General features: G+C 40.7%; 1 protein-coding gene across 1 annotated transcript; it reads right to left on the bottom strand.

The window, feature by feature from the left end:
- Nucleotides 1-772: 772 nt before the first annotated feature.
- On the bottom strand, nt 773-3,013 carry LOC136943313 (neurofilament medium polypeptide-like). Its single transcript, XM_067236582.1, has 5 exons — nt 2,234-3,013; nt 1,942-2,066; nt 1,797-1,840; nt 1,432-1,761; nt 773-1,350 (listed from the first exon to the last, which is right to left on the bottom strand). The coding sequence occupies exons 1-5, from the start codon at nt 3,011-3,013 to the stop codon at nt 773-775; spliced, it is 1,857 nt and encodes a 618-aa protein (XP_067092683.1).
- Between the last annotated feature and the right edge of the window lie 15,064 nt (nt 3,014-18,077).

Raw genomic sequence — 18,077 nt, 5'->3', positions numbered from 1 at the left:
TTTTAGTGTCCTAAGATGACTTATTTGGAATGTCAGGAAAACCATGGAACCATAAGATAGTCGAGCGATGTTTGATCAAGCAATAGAAGAATTTTATGTCAGCAGACTTTTAATCTGCATAATAAAATTGATGTTTGTGGTCAAGGTCACCTCTTCAGGTGTCGTGTAGCTGTAAATGGGAACTGTGATTACAAGGTTGGTGTGTTGACACTTGCTCTATTTGATAAAGACTTGGGTGGAAGGTACTGTATAATCACTCTTGAGTAAACCTGCATTCTGGAATACATGAAATATATAGTTGGTCACAATTAAAAGCTTTAAAAAGGACTGAACTTCAAGTAGCGTTTATTTTTCAGCACATTCAAGATTTCCAACATTCATGGAGAGGAACATATCCACTAAAAGACAGCATAACATTATCTTTGGTTAATATTCCAAAGCCAAGCATATGCAAGAGGTTTTAATATTGTCTCCTGTGCTTGTATTGATCATGCAGTTCCACAGGAAACCATCAACTGTCCCTCCCAATGGATATTCTAAACAGAGGTTTTAGAATCTGCCTTGTCTTCGGAAGTCACAGCTTGACCCTGGAATATTTTTGTCAACTCCTTCACTTCTTTACAATTCTCTCAACAAGGTTGTTTTCCACTGATTGTTCCTCTTCTCTTGCACTCCAATCATATGTCTTCGCTTTGGCTGAGAAATCTTGTTTCTCTGCAGGTGTCTTGGATATAGAAACCTCATGTTCAGATTAAATAGCTTTCTTTGTGTTTTAAGATGCATCTTTAGGATCTCTCACCTTTTCAGGTTCTTTGACAATCTCTAATATTTTTGTAGTTCTGGTGCTGTCTGGCACCACCTTGCTCAAGTCTTTGTTTTCCACTGCTGCAACTACCTGTTTCTCTAACTCTTGAGATTCTATCAGACCTGTTTTAGCTTGACTCTCACTGTTGATCTTTTCATTCTCATCTGAATTGGGAGATGTCTTTGCTTCACTTACTGTTCTGTCATCTACTGACAATGCCATCCCCTTACTAACAGTCTCTTTTTTCTGGCTTTCTACTTTCTTGCGGATTTCTGTGACTTTTTCCTTATTTTCAGGTGTTTTGGTTGTGAAATCTTGTGCTTTCTTATACTCAGTTGACTCTGTTGTTTCCTTGGTTAGCCTACTCTTAGTGGACTTGCTGTCCTCTTGGAGCATATCTTTGTCGTCATCACTCACAAGAACCTGTGGTTGGGTTTCTTTTTTCTTCAGTGGATCTTCATATCCATATTTTTTCTCACTTTCAGCATCTGCTGTGTCACCTTTCTCCTTTTCCCCGTTGCTCATGATGACCTCTGATCTGATTTCTCTTGGACGTTATACATCTGGGACAGTGTTGTCTTTTTGTTTTGGTGTATAAGTGTCTTCCTTGTTTTCCTCTCCCTCACCAGAGCTGTCTGGATTTGCATGTTCCATATCCTGTGATGATATTTCTACCTTCTGAACTTTAGTCACTTTCTCAACCTCCTCTTCTGGAATTTCCTCATCTGCATGCTTCCCCTGCTTCCCATCACTGCTCCCCATCTGCGCTTCGCCACCCTCCCCTTGGTCCCCTGCCTCTCCGCCAATGTTCTCCTCTGACCCAGACTCTTCGAACTCAGATATCGCAACCTCCCTGGTGGTCTCGGTTATGTTTTCCTCAACAAATTTGTACTGGGGCTCTACCCTGCGAGTTGGCCCCCTTGCCTGGAAAGGCATGGCAAGGTGTAGACTGGGGACTGGTGATAGATGTACGGCATAGAGATGTGGGTACCTGACATGGTGGACAGGCGGGTCTCCTCACCCTCCAGGAGTTTCCTACATGAGGGGTTGACATGAACAATGTGCATGTGAACAAAACATAACTGCTATAAATTACATTGTGCTCAAACTTTTTCCAGAGTGTTGATGTGGTTTACCTGTAAGACAGGATCTCAACATCCAGTGCCATCTTTACATTTAGCAAGTCCTGATATTCTCTAAGGTGGCCAGACATGTCAAACTTGGCATTAATAAGATACTTTTCCAGCTGTTTAATGGCATCCTGTAAACAACATATAAATATGATTGAGTATGCCTACTTCTGAGGAAACATGCTTTATTTTAGTCTTCAAATCTCTCCTTTCTCTTTTCTAAAATAAAGTGACTATGTTTAATATACAATAATACATTCATGCTGGTTATGGATGTGTCTTCAAAATAAAAGTTGACCTGATAATGAATCATTTCCTTGTTGTGGCGCTCCTCCAATTCACGAAGTTGCCTTTCCAAACCTTCCTTTGTGCCTTTCGGGCAGTCCAACTCAATGTTCTTTCCCTGCAGGCGTCTTCTGTTCTCCTGGATTTCGAGTGTTGTGGCTTTCAGCGCTTCTCTGTTGCTCTCAGTCGCCTTGGTCAATTTTACAAACTGAGCACGGAAACATTCGTCTACCTGCTGGATGTCAGATACGGCATGACCTTCCAGCTGTGCCCGGATGTCCTGGAGAGCCGCACTAAGGTCTGGTTTTCCAGAGTTGTGTGATTTCACCTTTACTTGAGCCTCGTTGATCTGGGCGACCGTCTCTGACACCTCAACCTCATGTATTTTTTTAAGGAACGTAATCTCGTCTACTAGAGACTGAGCTTTCTTTTCCATCTGACGTTTTGCCAGGTATGCGTCATTCGCATACCTTTTTAACACCACATAGCTGTTATCGGCATCGGATCTTTTACACGCCTCTTTGTCATATTTCTTCAAGATCTGAAAATCTTCCTCCAGGTTCTCGTGTTCCATTTCGATCTGACACTTCTGAAGGGTAATGTCTTGAACTAGATTTCTGAGGTCCCTGAGCTCCACTTCGAATTCTTGTGCCACAGAGGGGGATTGCGCCTTTTGTCTGATGTCCTCGATTTCCCTCTCTCGTAATTGATTCTGGTGCTCTAAATTACGCACCTTTTCTATGAACCCAGCAAAGCGGTCGTTAAGTCCATGCAGTTGCTCTTTCTCGTTCATTTTCGTTAACTGTAACACCCCAGAAAAAGGGTTAGCAAGATCCAGGCTCACCGGTCCCAAATCGAAGTCATCATTCACTGCATTGCCTCTATACAGAGGTGAGGGCATGGGTGTCACTGAAGTTTTCCGCGATGCAGAGAGGATTTCAGATCTTAAATAGTACTGCAAATAGTTTCTTTGAGTTCTCCTATTTGGAGAGCCCGATTTGTGCTCCATTCTATTGCTCATGCTGCAGCTGTAATCCTGCTATGGGATTGTGCAGAGAGGGTAATGCTCAATCCTTTTATATGCGTCGCTAACCACTCACAATGCAGAATGACCCTGTCCATGGTGCTGAAAATGTATAGTATCAGCTGTTGGCTTGACTTCCTGCCAGTGCATGCGTCCTCTTCTTTCAAAGCGATTTTTTTTGTCATAGACAGCATGACGTAGAGGTGAATAGACACTATGTCCCTCCAACGTCTGCACTGATAGAATTTAAGTTGCAGTCTGCAATGTTTAAGGCTGTGTATCGAAAATGCATTTATTTGGTTGACTGCATTATTAACACCATGTTATGTTTAGTACATATATTAGAATAGACTAATGTTGTTCACATTGGGGTTGTAGTAATACAACATAAATCTTATCAGCCAAACATTACTGTCTCTGTAAGGGTGAATTGTTGACGACGGTGGGTCACAATCACTGATGGGTCAGAATGACCCGAAGATAACACAAGGGTTAAAGCCCAAATTTCAGTGTCCAATAACCGTCAAAGGGCATAATTACCATTGAGGTATCTGTCTTTGATATCTGGGGTATTTTTACGAGTACAAGTACATGAACTTGGTATCGGGCCCGATACTGATACTGGTATCGGTGAACCCCTAATACACATAGTACAGTACAAGCCACAGGGTCATCCCAAATAGGTGGAGAGATAGGGACAGAAAATTATGTGTTTAAAAACATAATGTGATATTATTTATACGATTAAGCCTGAGCTTGTCCTGTGGGTCATTCCATGTTTGTGCAGCAAACCACTATGCTGTAGTGTCCACTAGTCTCCCCCGGGAGCACAAATCGGGGTGCCTCCCTCCCCCCCGGGGGTGCCCCCCCCCCCAACCACAACATACATATGACGTGGCGCGGTTGGCGCCCTTTGCTGGTAGTGCAGGAGGGTTAATTAATGGATGCACTTCGGAAAATGCCGCCCTCCTCTTCATGCCGCCCTAGGTAGCTGCCTATGTCGCCTATAGGAAGGACTGGCCCTGGATGCAAGAAATAATCCACTGGCTGGATGTAGCATGATCTTATCTACTACCCACAATAATTCAGCTTTTTTTGCAGCAGCATTTTAATCTGAGTTAGAGTAGCTTTTGCAATTGCACAACCAAGTCACGTAATGTGACGAGATTGAATTTAAAAGTATAAAAAACTCACCAGGAACAATGACAACATCAGCAACCCTGCACTATGGATTATTATTTTGATGTCATCTTTAAATTAAGTGTCTGAACAGGACTGGGTGTGCAGGCACATATGATTAGTTTTTCCCCCATCTTGAACCTGAAACCTAGATTCTAGGTTAGACATGTTGCCAATGACCAACGGTTGCTACGTTACAAGAAACAAATAACCAATCCGATTGGCCAACGCTCTTCACTGTTCCACTGTTCAAACTTGTTTCTGTTTCTACATCTTTCCATCTTTAATACTTTTCAGAATCAGAATGGGTTTTATTCGCCATGAAAGTTCACACAGACAAGGAATTTACTGTGGCAGGAAGGTGCACACATTTAACATATAAGAATCTTAAATAAGAAGTGTACAAGTCTAACTAATACTAAGGGGCTAAAAATGTTTAAAAAATTAAGAATACAATCAAATATAAAATAGCTATAGTACAAATACAAATAGGGCAACATAGCGCAATATGGCAAGGTGTCTTGTGCAGATAAAGTGATAAGTGGTCAAGTCAGTGTGAGTCCTTGGCCTTGTTGAAGAGGCCAGCAGCGGATGGGAAGAAACTGTTTGTGTGGCTTGAGGTTTTGGTCCTGATGGACCGCAGCCTTCTGCCGGAGGGGAGTGGCTGAAACAGAGTGTGTCCAGGGTGGGAGGAGTTGGCCACAATCTTCCTTGCTCGCCTCAGGGTCCTCGAGGTGTGCAGGTCCTCGAGGGTAGGCAGATTGTAGCCGATCACCTTCTTAGCAGTGCGGATGATACGCTGCAGTCTGCTCTTGTCCTTGGCAGTGGCAAATGTGTACCAGATGGTGATGGAGGAGGTAAGGATGGACTCAATGATGGGTGTGTAGAAGTGCACCATCATTGTCTTTGGCAAGTTGAATTTCTTCAGCTGCTGTCGGAAGTACATCCTCTGTTGTGCTTTCTTGGTGAGGGAGCTGATGTTCAGTTCCCACTTGAGGTCCTGGGAGAGGATAATGCCCAGGAAGCGGAAGGACTCCACAGTGTTGACTGGGGAGTCGCACAGGGTGATGGGGTTGACTGTCTTAACCCTTGTGTTATCTTCGGGTCATTCTGACCCATCAGTCATTGTGACCCACTGTCGTATTGCGACAACTTTACCGCATACAAAAACAAAGTGAAGCATTTTCTTTTAACCGTTGGGCTTTCTCAGACCCCCCACATCGCGAAGGTTAAAAGAAATTGATTTGTTTTTGTATTGGGTAAAGTTGTCGCAACACAACGATGGTTCGTTGTGAACCTTAGGGTCATGTGACCCGAAGGCAGCACAAGGGTTAAGAGCATTGAGCGCTAACATAATGCTTTAACATTTATGAAATTAAATAAGATACCCTTTTCATCACTCTTTTTTCGCCTTTTTCAACCGCAAGAAAACATTGCAATGCATAACAATGACAGATATACTTTTAACACTATCTCACCATTTTGGTTTCAAAGCAACACTTTTTTTTACCTTCGTACTGCTGACATACTTTTGTCTGCTATGATATTTATAACTGGTATGCAATATACTCTTCATCACTATATTTGCTTCTATATTATATATTATATACTATTTCTAACTTCAAACTTTTTTCTGTTTCTCAATCTTTCATTCTTTAATACTTTTAACCCTTTTAATTGTATGAAAATAAATACGATACTCTTTTTTCAACAGTAAGAAAATACTGCAATGCATAACAATGACAGATATAGGCCTACTTTTAATACTTTTTCTCGCCATTTTGTTTTTAAAGCACATACCTCTTTTAAAATATTTGTAAAACCTTCATTATTCAAGCCATCAAAACAAAATAGTTTCAACTGCATTTAGCAAACACACACATTTTCTTCAGGAAATGTACCTTTCTAGTTATTTTTTTTGGCCCTATAAGGATCTGTCAATATTTGGACTACATAGACAACGTCAGTGTCAAAAGTTTTGTCTTGGTAGAGATTGAATTGCTTGTATTTTTATTTACGTTCCGTTGCACGGTTTAGGCTGAACTTAAGTCTAACCCTAACCCTGATTGTTTGATCCGGGCTGCTCGACTAATAAACCAAAGTCAACTCCTTTCCTTTGTTGTGACTCCTTCCAGCCTGCCTTCTCCAGAATTTACATCTTATCACAAACTCTGTCTTGTGACTCCACTAATCAGCTAATACCAATCACCTGCGTGAGACTGAGTGGTGCGTGTCTGTCGTTGCCACGGTGATGGTGCAGCTATGATTGCTAACGCGCTGATAGCAGAGAATAACAGAAATGTAGCTAGAATCCACACCTCAAACAAGTTAACCTAGACGCAAACCTGTACGTCCAATCCAAAAAATAAGGATATTTTCCGAGACTCAAGACTCTGCCGAAACCAGAGATGTCCTTTATATGTCTGTGCGGTCAGAAATACGACTCTACCGGCAGTTTCAAAATCTTGTTCTTTTTGCTTCTCTGACGAATTTGTCCCAACATTTGCATTAGTCTCTATGGGGCTTGAGACAGACTTTGTCTCACTCTCGGGCTCCTCACGCAAAAAGTAAATAACTGAGGGTTTCCATACCCATATGAGTCCGACCAGCACAAGCACGGCATCGTTTTGATCCAAAATGAAGCTTGAAAAGTTAATATAGTGGCCGTGAGGGCAAAAGTGCCATAAAAAAAAAAAAAAACGGTTTCGGACTCTGCTGTCACTCTGAATTTGCGCAACATTCCAATGCTTCACTCTAGCTCTCTACATAGAAACCCATGTAAATCTCGTAAACGGTTTGAAAAACTCATGAAACATAATCAGTGATATAGAAAAAAGTTGAATAGATATCAAAAAGATGATTTTTTTTAAAATAGTTTAGGATTTTGTCAACATTGCTGAAAGATTGAGGAAGAAGAAGGATTTGGAAGTTGAAGTTTTAAGAAGTTTGAGAGGATTTGAAAGAAAACTCCATTGGAAAACCATGTTAAACATATTATGAATATTGATTTATATTAATTCAAGCATAAGAGGTACAAAGCTGAAAAGTCATAGCATGTCATGGCCTGAAACTGCTGAATTTTATGATAGCTGAACGGTTTTAATAGCTGAAGATTTGAAGGCGCTGAAAGGTGTCTTGGAAGAAATAGAAGAAGAAGATGCTTGAATAAAGATTGCTGAAGCAGCATTCCAACAACTAGAAAGGCATTTCCTGCTGAAAATGCGTTGGAATGGTGAAAGATGAAATTATTTTTCTTAAATTGCAGAAAATACAGAAATGATCAAATACCCGCAAGCTGAAATGAATGTCAAAAATGTGTGAGTCACACAAAAGAGGCAGTGTGGAAACTGAACTGCATCATCTAACAACGCTAAGAGCTGAAATACAATGCGATAGAAGCTGAAAGCTGAACTGTTAAACAGAAGAAGAAGTAGGCCTAGGCTAGCTAGTCATAAAACGAATATTATAGTCTTAACAGCTGAAATTATAGTTGGGATAGTAATAGCAGTAGCAGATGTGTGCATTGAGTGCGTTTACTCGGCTTTCTTAGTAGGATTCAATGTGTTGATTGAATGAAACATACAGCAGTAGGGCCGATACAGGAAGACACGGCGACACTTTGTTGCTGAAGGATGATGGTGCAAGTTTTGTCCGTGGAGCATACAACGATTAATAAAAAGAATCATGTAGACGCGCTTATTGAGTAATCGCATAACTAATTACTCATGTAAACGGAGTAATCATATGGCATAAACCGACAATTGCTAGTAATCGGGTTTCTCATGGTCAAGTAAACGCACTTAGTGGCGTAGTAGAATAAAACAGTTCCATTAGCAATAGTAGTAAAAGAGATATTAGCAGCACCTGCAGTCACCTCTTGTAAATTGTATTAGGTTGAAATACTATCAAACTCTGTCTTGTGACTCCACTAATCAGCTAATACCAATCACCTGCGTGAGACTGAGTGGTGGTGCGTGTCTGTCGTTTATGGAACGCCGACAGGGTCAAATGTACTCGTAATTTAAACGCGTATTTTTGATTGGACACCCGTTTAGGAAGCGCCTGCAGCTGTTTCATAAGCGGCTGCAGCCGTAAATGTGCAGGCGAAAGTTACACATGAATGTACGCGTTAGTTAACGCTTGCAGGTGTTAAATAAACGCCTGTATATTTACACGTGAAATTGCAGGCGTTAAATAAACGCCTGTATATTTACACGTGCAATTGCAGGCGTTAAATAAACGGCACATGCAAATCCCTGCCTACAATTTCCCTAGCTCCTCCTGCAGTTATCTGGGCTAGTGTGATCTGATTCTTCCCTGTATTTTCAAGTACCAGCTCCTCCCCACTGTAGAAGCGGAAGATGTCAAAACAAGTTTAGCCCAGCACACAGAAGTTTGAAGGATGAGAAGATGGCAAGATGGAACTTCCTAAGACAGTGTAAGCAGACACTAAATGACTGCACTCAGCTTTTGCTGTCGGATAACCCTGGACACGACGACCTTCACACCACGTTGACAAAGGTACAGTTTTTTCCAAATCATAATCGTAATCTTCACCGGCTAGCTAGGCTAACAGGGGTTTAACTTGGTCACTCGCTGTGCGGATAGCTTTTGTTTGTTTGTTTTTTAGCAATGGATTGCTACTATGATACTTCTGCATTGCTAGCTAGCCAGTCACTGACTAGTCTAGACTGTTGGATAAAGACTAGCTATTTGCGTTTCGTTTTTATCCGTGAAAGCTGCCATGTTAAGGCTGGACAGTCCATATCCAACTATCTGTCCCCTAGTTATGTAGCTAGCTAAACGAGTTAGCCTCAACCCCAACCATCTGCTATCCTCAGTAGTCAGTACAGTAGGATCCAGTGCTGCACATTCTTGAGATCCTTGAATAAGTCAATTAGTCTAGCTAGCTGGTATTTTGAGGCAAAACCACTGCTGAAGGCAAGCAAGCTCAACCTTCAACCTAGGCGATGTATTCGACTATTTGTTCACGTTCTTATGAGATACATATGGTCGATAAATTATTACTGGTTTAGAAACAACAACAAAAACTCTAGCCTTGTCTACTTTAACACCATTGTCTTCTTTCAGGCTGGAAACAATGCAGCGAAGCCTAGAGTAGGCAAAGGGGTACGCTCTTAAATGTTGCTTCAGCAGACGACCTGATAGCTGAAGTGTCCGAGCTCATGCAGGAAAGTCGCACCCATGGTCGGCATGCACAACCAGGTGGGAACCATTTCAGTGGGGGTGGGTGCTCACAGCTCAGATAGTCTTTTGAGTTGTTTTCACTTGCTGCCCATTGCATTTTCCCTTGTTCAGTATTTTTTACTGCCCTTGTATTTGTTGTTAAATTGCAGTGGTATTTAACAGTGCATGCCTGGAGCGTGCGCAAGTTACAGTCTCTTAAATGTTGTAAGCACAGCATTGTATTATTGTTGCAGCCAGTTCCGGTTACCAGGCTCCATTGACTTGGAGTGGAGCTAGAGGTGCTCCTCATTATCACATCACCGGAGAGCAACTGAGGGGTCTGATGATAGATGGCAGATATTCTCCACATGTTCCATTCTACACTCAAACCACATCTAAGGTCAGTTGTGCTTGGGGTTGAATGCTATGAAATGCAAAGCTTTTAAATGCATGGTTTCCACAATTTTGGCATGAATGGATTGTCAATAATCAAGTTCTCTCGTGATACATTGTCTCATCTGGGCATTGTCAATCTTTCTGTCTTGTCAGGCACTTTGCATTAACCTGAGGGCAGCTGCCTTCCCATCAATGTCGCAGAGGCTGCACAGAAGGTACAGTGCTGCTGCTCTGAATTCTTTATGACACATCGATGGAAACTACAGACTAAAGGTAGATGCTCGCTCACTCACTAATTTTCTTGGTATATATTGGTTATTGAAACTGTAGGTTGTAACATCTTAAACGCTATCAGGTAGCTCACTTGTTTATCAACTAGAGCAAGTGACATGGATATTTGGATAAGAATAGTTTTATGATGTTGCTGCTACTTTGGTTATTGATACAGTAGTAGCACCTTGAAATATTCATGCTTAAAGTGACAAAGTCCAATGTTATGTTTTTTGTGATTTCAGGTGGAGGATAGTCATCCATGGTGGCATTGATGGTTACAGCTTCTTTGTGTTTCTCCACGCTTTCAGCAACAAGTGCAGCATTACTAAATGCTGAGGCCAGACAGTCCGTCCAGGCTTAGAACAGGATCTGGTAGAAGTTAGATTTCTGTGATTGCCACCTATTGAATTGGATAACCATGGACCGGAACAGATAATCAATATTTTCCTGCAGTAGTGAATGTAGGTTACGGCTCAACATTAAATTATAACGAGAAGAAGTGAATGTAGCTTGTTTCATAACAAGATAGGTTGATGGAGTGATATGGAGGGGTGATTGTCATTGTTTGTTTATTTTTAACAATTAGTAAACAATGTATATCTTGAATCTGCCCTGAGAGTCGTCCTTGTGTCTTGCCTCTCTAACATTACACATTTGTGGTTGAGTGACTGCCAAAGCCATTGCAAATAGAATAGAATATAACTTCACTTTTCCAGAACGTTGTGGTGTCAGACACATACAAAATGTAGCATGCACACAGGCATGTGCAGTATTTACAGGTATATGAAAGATGATCTGATCCACCGACATGTGTTCAATGTTTTGAGTCATGTCCAATACAAAACAGTTCATCCTAGCATGCCCATCCACACCAAAGGAAGCCTCCTCATGCAGCCCATCCATCCACCATAGATGTTCACCACCAGCAGCAGATGAGAAGGAAGCGGTGTATCCTTCGCAGCCCCATCCATCCCACATCACACAAATAAAGTATAACAGATTAGAGTTGAACTTATATTTCCTCAGCTAACTTTGATATTTATGTATAATAGAGCATATAATGAAATTAATCACAGAATACGTATATTGCAGTATTTTGACCGGGGAGTAGACAGAACCCTGTGTGTGTGTGTTAGGAATTAGATTATCTGCAGTATGAATCAAGGATTTACACATGTTTAGTAGTTGTATTCCCAACAGATGTGGTTACATTCTGTTAAAGGCACTAGAGATATTCCACAAACACAAGCCTTTTAGTTTTTCCAGATGGGAATGTACATGATGCAGCAATGTAAGGGCAGCATCATCTAGACTTCTACTCTTCATGGAAGCAAACTGGAGTTGATCTGCCAGGTTTTGGACTGTCTCTTGTAGTTGCAAAAGTATCAGACATTCAAAACTCTTCATCACCGTTGATGTAAGAGCTACAGGTCAAACATCATCACATATTCTGACAAAGCCTCCACAGCCTCATCAAGTGTGTTGTCAAAAAACACTGACCAGTCTGTGTTATCAAAGCAGTCCCTGAGATATATGATTGTCTTTACCTAACAATGAGCTAATTACACTGATTGCCAAACATACAACTGTTAACAACCAAGTTGAAGACAGAAAGTACTATTTGTGGGGAATACTGCTTTGGTTGCACTCTTTTTGGTCTTTTGGTGGTCGCGAAAATCAAGAAATGCGGTGCTGAAACTTCAGCTTCAAAATGTTGCTCTCAAGAGTGGTTGATGGGGTGGAGGAAATGATGAAGAGTTGGATGGAGCGATGCAGGTGTATTTGGTGGTTGGATGTGATACTGCAATTATTATTGTTTATTATTGTATATATATTTTAAATATATCCATACCGAGTTTTTCTTGTTTCTTCCCTATCTCAAACCATTCAAATATCTTGTTGCGATCTAGTGACACTGCCTTTCGTCATCCAATTTACTAAGTGGCGCTGTCAGGTAAAACTAGGGTCCTAGAACTGCGGTCCTGAAACTGCGGTCCTGAAACTGCAGTCCTGAAACTGCAGTCCTGAAACTGTAGTCCTGAAACTGCAGCCTCTGGTACTGCAGGCAGGGATGGATTAACCAACGGGCCTACCGGGCCCAGGCCCAGGGGCCTATGAGCTCAGGGGGCCCCTAACCCAGAGCCTCTGCGTGACGTCGCTGTTATGAACTTGATATGTATTGTATTGATATGATGATATGACACGATGCGCCATAGCCGGTATATGCTAGGCTTAAGTCATTAATGTCTTTTACAGGTCCCCAAAAGTCCTACTGATTAAACTAAAAAATAGCCTAAACATTCACTTTGAAGATGTCACAAGAAAGAAACCATCATGATACCTTTCAAGTGAGTGTTTATCCCCTCAGTTTATCTATAGGACTTTAGAGGGGCTGAGTACTCCATGCAATATGGGCCCTTCAACTTTGTAGGGAGAAATCCAAAAACAATAGCATTAGAGCTGTGTCTAAGCACCCCCAACACACACTATTTATTGAAGATATAATATTGTTAAGCCTATGATGGTCATTTTTCAAGAAAGAGAGAGGGTTGTGTGGGCTACAAATGTACACTAGGGTTACAACTATCAAATATTTTGGTAATATAAACGTTGTTTATTTTGTTGATTACTCGAGTACTTCTGCGTTAAAAAACAAAACAAAAACAATAAAAATATTATTCCTGACAAAAAAAATAATAAATGTTTTTTGTTTGTTTTTTTGGCGGGGAGGGAGGGGGGCCTTGACACATCCAGGCCCAGGGGCCCGTGGTTTCTTAATCCATCCATGACTGCAGTCACATACTATTGGAGAAGAGTAGACTATTGAGAATTCTTGATAACCACAGAAACATATTACATAGTTATATAAGCTATATAGGCTTAGACTGACATCTAGTGGACAATTAGAACAACACATGTTGCAATTTGTGTTGCAGGCCCTGCATTTCTATCACACAATAAATATATATATATTTTTTTTTTCTGAAATGCTGTGTAATTTTGTAAAAAACCCTCATCAGCAGAATATATATTTGGGGTTTTTACAAAATTACACATCATTTCAGAAAACGATAACGGAAGTGAGTTAATAGTTTTTAGTTTTTGCGCGCACTTTTCCCAAGGTTTCTCAACAGTGTCTCAAATGAAATAGCTATGGCTGATCGATTTCGAAGGAGAATAACTGAAATGAGGGATCGCATAAATCATCATTTTGACAGTCTGCTTGAAGAGGAAGCTCCAGAGCAAGGAGAGGATAGCCTTGTTGACAGGTAACATCACTGCAATAGTAGGCTATGATATATTGATATGATATTATTTAAATGGCAATGCATTTTTTCAAATGACAATTCAATGTGCAAAGTGGCAATGCAATCCTCAATTCAGTAAGAATACAGTTTTGAATGAAAGCTTATTTATAAGTATGTGATATTGCACATCATATTGACAAGGTTGACAGTCGGTTACACGACTGGTTACCCTGAGTGCCCGGTGGCATACTGTAACATTAAATCTTTCACCCTGAATAAAATACAAAAAATATATAATTCTACATATAGCTAGCATATTGGATTTCTTGCATCATGTGTGTAAAAGTTGTTTCATCGACATTGTGAGACAACGTTGGCGTCCGATCGCGTACTTTAACATCTTTCACTCTGATTAAATACAGCAAAAAAAGAGCCATAACTAGTGTGTATAGTAGATAACATCATGCTACATCGGATTTTTACTTAATATGTATAAAAGTTGTATTTTTATCGACTTAGCGAGTACGTTACCTAAATCTGCAAACTTTGCCATGACGTTATACGACATTACAACAGTGACTTTAGAGAACTACAACTCTGCATTCATCTGTCTGACACGCCCCCGAGCGTGGTGCATTGTGGGAAGGCAAGCGATTTGCGTCGCTGTAGTGGACACGCACCGTTATACTTTAGCAATCATTAATAAAACAGAAAGGTCTCAATATATCATATAAAATAACAATATAACATTTATATTTTTGTCTATGGAGAGGACTTCACGTAGGCTATTTGATGAGATGATATAGCCTATTAGATAATAGCCTGACACAGTCAGAGATATCTCAGTGGTCATTCACTGTTTTAGTGTTTTTGAGTTTTGTCTAAATGTAAATTATAATTTATTTATATTTGTGATTCTACAGTTTTCCTTAATATAACAAAACGTATTTACTTCCCTCGAAGATTTGAGCTTTTCAGGAATGAACAACGTGGAATGAACACTCACCCACGAGGAATGAACACTCACCCACGGGCAGGTGGACCTGCTCGTTCTGTCACAACAAGGAGGCGTAACCGGACCGTAACTTTTAGGGTTACACTTTTAAGGCCACGAGCCACACGCTACTCCACCACCGGCAGTAAGAATATTGCAATTTATCTTTGTTGTTGTTGCTTTCTTCATAGCAATATGTTCATTTTCATGAGCTTTCCTTTATGTATACTTACCTTTTAGATAGCACTATCACTCAGACCTTGGTGGTTCCAAGAGACCAGGCAGAGAGGGATTTTAAAGATGCGCTACAGCGCCTATTCCCTCAGCTCGACCCTGAAGCTGATTACGATATTTGCAAGGTGGATTCGCACAGGCGTGTTCACCAATTAAATTTAACCGCTGTAACACCTGCGGCAATACTTTCAAGTGGCCAACTAGGAAGGTCAGCCCTATACATTTGGAAGAAGGTAATAAAACCCAGATTTTTCACTCTGTGCTTGATGTGGTGTACTGGATCAGTAGATCTTATTGTTCATGTCTAATGGTTCAACTCTTAAGTTTTGGTAGTAAAACAGATGTATCATTCAAGGCCTTCACCTAATTATGCATTACATTACATAGAGAGGAATTCACGATTATTTACTTTTTTACTAAATCATTTTCAGAAAACAAGAACCTCATGTTTAACAGCTTTATTGTTTTCTTCACATTTCTATTTGATATGCCTTTACTTGATCCTTTACAGACTGCTTCCACAAACAACCCCACACCTGTGCCAGCATCACTTCCTGTGGCCTTGCTGCTGTCAGCACCACTTCCTGTGGCCTTGCCGCTGCCAGCACCACTTCCTGGAGCTTCTCATTCAGAACCACTTCCTGGAGCTTCTCATTCAGAACCACTTCCTGTGGCCTCCCCATCATGGAGTGCCCGTTCTACATCTCCTGATGTAGATGAAGACACTGTGTAAGTTATGAGAGCAATATGTTGTTTAAAGTATTTGACAAATGAACCGACTAAGTAGTCAGTTTATGGCCTTTATTTTGAATTGTTCTAATTTTTTGTGTGGATCTCAAGCAACTGATGCAGTTGATGAGCAGCATGGTGGACTCAACATCAAGCCCTGATGCCAACCTAATGAACATCCTGCGAGACAGCGTATTCGAGTGTGCGCTCAGAGGTTTTCGGCGGGCACGCTTTAACCCTGAGGCAAAATTGGACGTTGTTTTCAGGGACGCTAATGGAATTGGAGAGGGGGCAGCTGACGAGGGTGGGCCCACGAGGGAGTTCCTCCGTCTGCTGATGAGTGCCATCCACTCATCTGATATATTTGAGGGACCAGACTGGGAAAAATCCCTTTCCTGCAACTCTCAAGGTGAGTTACTTTTACATCAACAAATACACATTTGTTATTAGCCCTTTGAGCCCAATATCTTCCAAAAATGTTCAATTATGTATGTGTATACTATGTATAAAAAAATATTTATATATTCGACAGCACTGTATGATGGCGTGTACAAACAGATGGGCAGAATGATTTCTGTCTGTATGGTACACGGGGGTGTAGAGCCACAGTTCTTTTCAGAACGACTTTACAGGCAAGTCTGTGGCCTACAACCTCCTGTCACAGACATAGCAGAAATCAATGACTACAACTTCAGGGAAAAGTTGACCAAGGTACTTGATACTGTGAATGTTTTTCTTTCTCTCATGTTGCTATTAAGTTATTATCCTGTTGGTTTTTATGAATAATTTCATTGTTGATACATCTTTTCAAGGTTATTGATTTACAGTGTGCAGTTGCTCATTCATTAATTTCAATGATCAAAGGTACAAATAGCACAAACTGTGGACGAGGCTCAGGAAGCGGTGCTGGAGGCCTCTGATGAACTCTCTATGTTGGGTTCAGTCCGATATATGCGGACCTTGGAGGAGAGGGATGCCTTGGTGGAATCTGCCACCAAGTTCTACCTGGAAAGCAGGCTACGGGATGCTGTTGAGCAGTGAGTTTTTATACATATGAGGACTAAACATAAACTGATTAGTCAATCTGGGTCAATAAATTGCATGACATTTTATTTGTATATGTTATAGGTTCAAAGAGGGACTGGAGTGTCTTAGTCTCCTCCCGATTGCAACCAGACACCCAACCCTCTTCAGTGAGGTTTTTATCCATGTAGAGAAGCCTTGGCTTCTCTTTTTGAGCCGGAACTCTCCCCTGCTGTCAGCAACAAGAGAACAGTGGAGAGTAGGACCATATGTTTTTGGAGAGATTGTTTGCTGGAGGTGGAAGGTTAGACAAAACCAGAATTAAAATTTCATGTCACATCATTTTAACCTCATCACTCACAACTCAGCCGGACATAAGTTCTCAGTATCTTACATCTCTACTAGATGTATTCAATCAGTAACTACTTTCAATGACAGTATGGTGTTCACAGTATTAAGGTTTGTTTTTAAATGTGATGTTTTTTTGAATGATCTTTTGAAAAAACATTTCAGAAGGGAACGCTGAGAAATTAACCCTGGAGCAGATCCTAATTTTCACATCGGGTGCTTCAGCAATTCCTCGGTTCGGCTTCCCAGTTTCACCAACCATTGAATTCTTACATCACCAAGGGGATGAGCCTGTGAGAATATTCCCAGAGGCAAATACTTGTGCCATCATTTTAAGATTGCCCATCCATGCCACTTACACGGGTTTCAAAGAAAATATGGAGAGTGGAATCCTCCAGTCACCTACCTTTGGTACCATTTAATTTCAGAGTTGTTATTAACGTCTTCTGATTCGCCCTCTGACGAATTCTGTTTTGTTTCTAATAAAAGACGAGAAATCTGTATTTGTATTTTTCGTTGTCTTTGTCTTGTAAGTTTTTGGCAGATGCTTGCATTCAACGTAATGATATTTGAGTATAAAACCTGTTGATCTAGTCTGATACTTTTAACACCAAGCTATTCCTCTATTTATTCGATCTCACAAATACAGTTTGGATATATATATATATATATACAGTACCAGTCAAAGGTTTGGACACATTTTCCCACTGTATATACATACATACACACTTATTGTGTGATAGAAATGCAGGGCCTGCAACACAAATTGCAACGTGTTGTTCTAATTGTCCACTAGATGTTAGTCTAAGCCTATATACCATGTAATACGTTTCTGTGGTTATCAAGAATTATGGGAAAGGCAGGCCACACAGTGTTTATAATTTAATTTTGGGCACAAATGTCATTCATGTGTATACATTAGTGATGGTGTCAACTGGACAGTGAAATGCTTGAGATGAATAGCACTGGTCAACAACTTGGCACCAGTTGATGAAAAATCAAAAAGGTCAATAAAAGCCACAAAAAAAAAACATTTTACAGAGTAAAGTGAGTAGCAGTGCAACTGGCAGTGCAAATATAATTCTCATTACTTGTGTATTCCTTGTCTGAAAGTCCAAAATGTTATTGGTCATTTGAGGACTCCAGGAAAGAAATGACCTCTTGCAGGATGTCCATTCCAAGGGCTGTTCTGAGGCCTCCGAGGGGATTGATTTGTGCGGCA

Source organism: Osmerus mordax, chromosome 5, assembly GCF_038355195.1.
Source record: "Osmerus mordax isolate fOsmMor3 chromosome 5, fOsmMor3.pri, whole genome shotgun sequence".
Classification (NCBI taxonomy): Eukaryota; Metazoa; Chordata; class Actinopteri; order Osmeriformes; family Osmeridae; genus Osmerus; species Osmerus mordax.
This window is presented reverse-complemented; position numbering and strand designations above follow the sequence as displayed.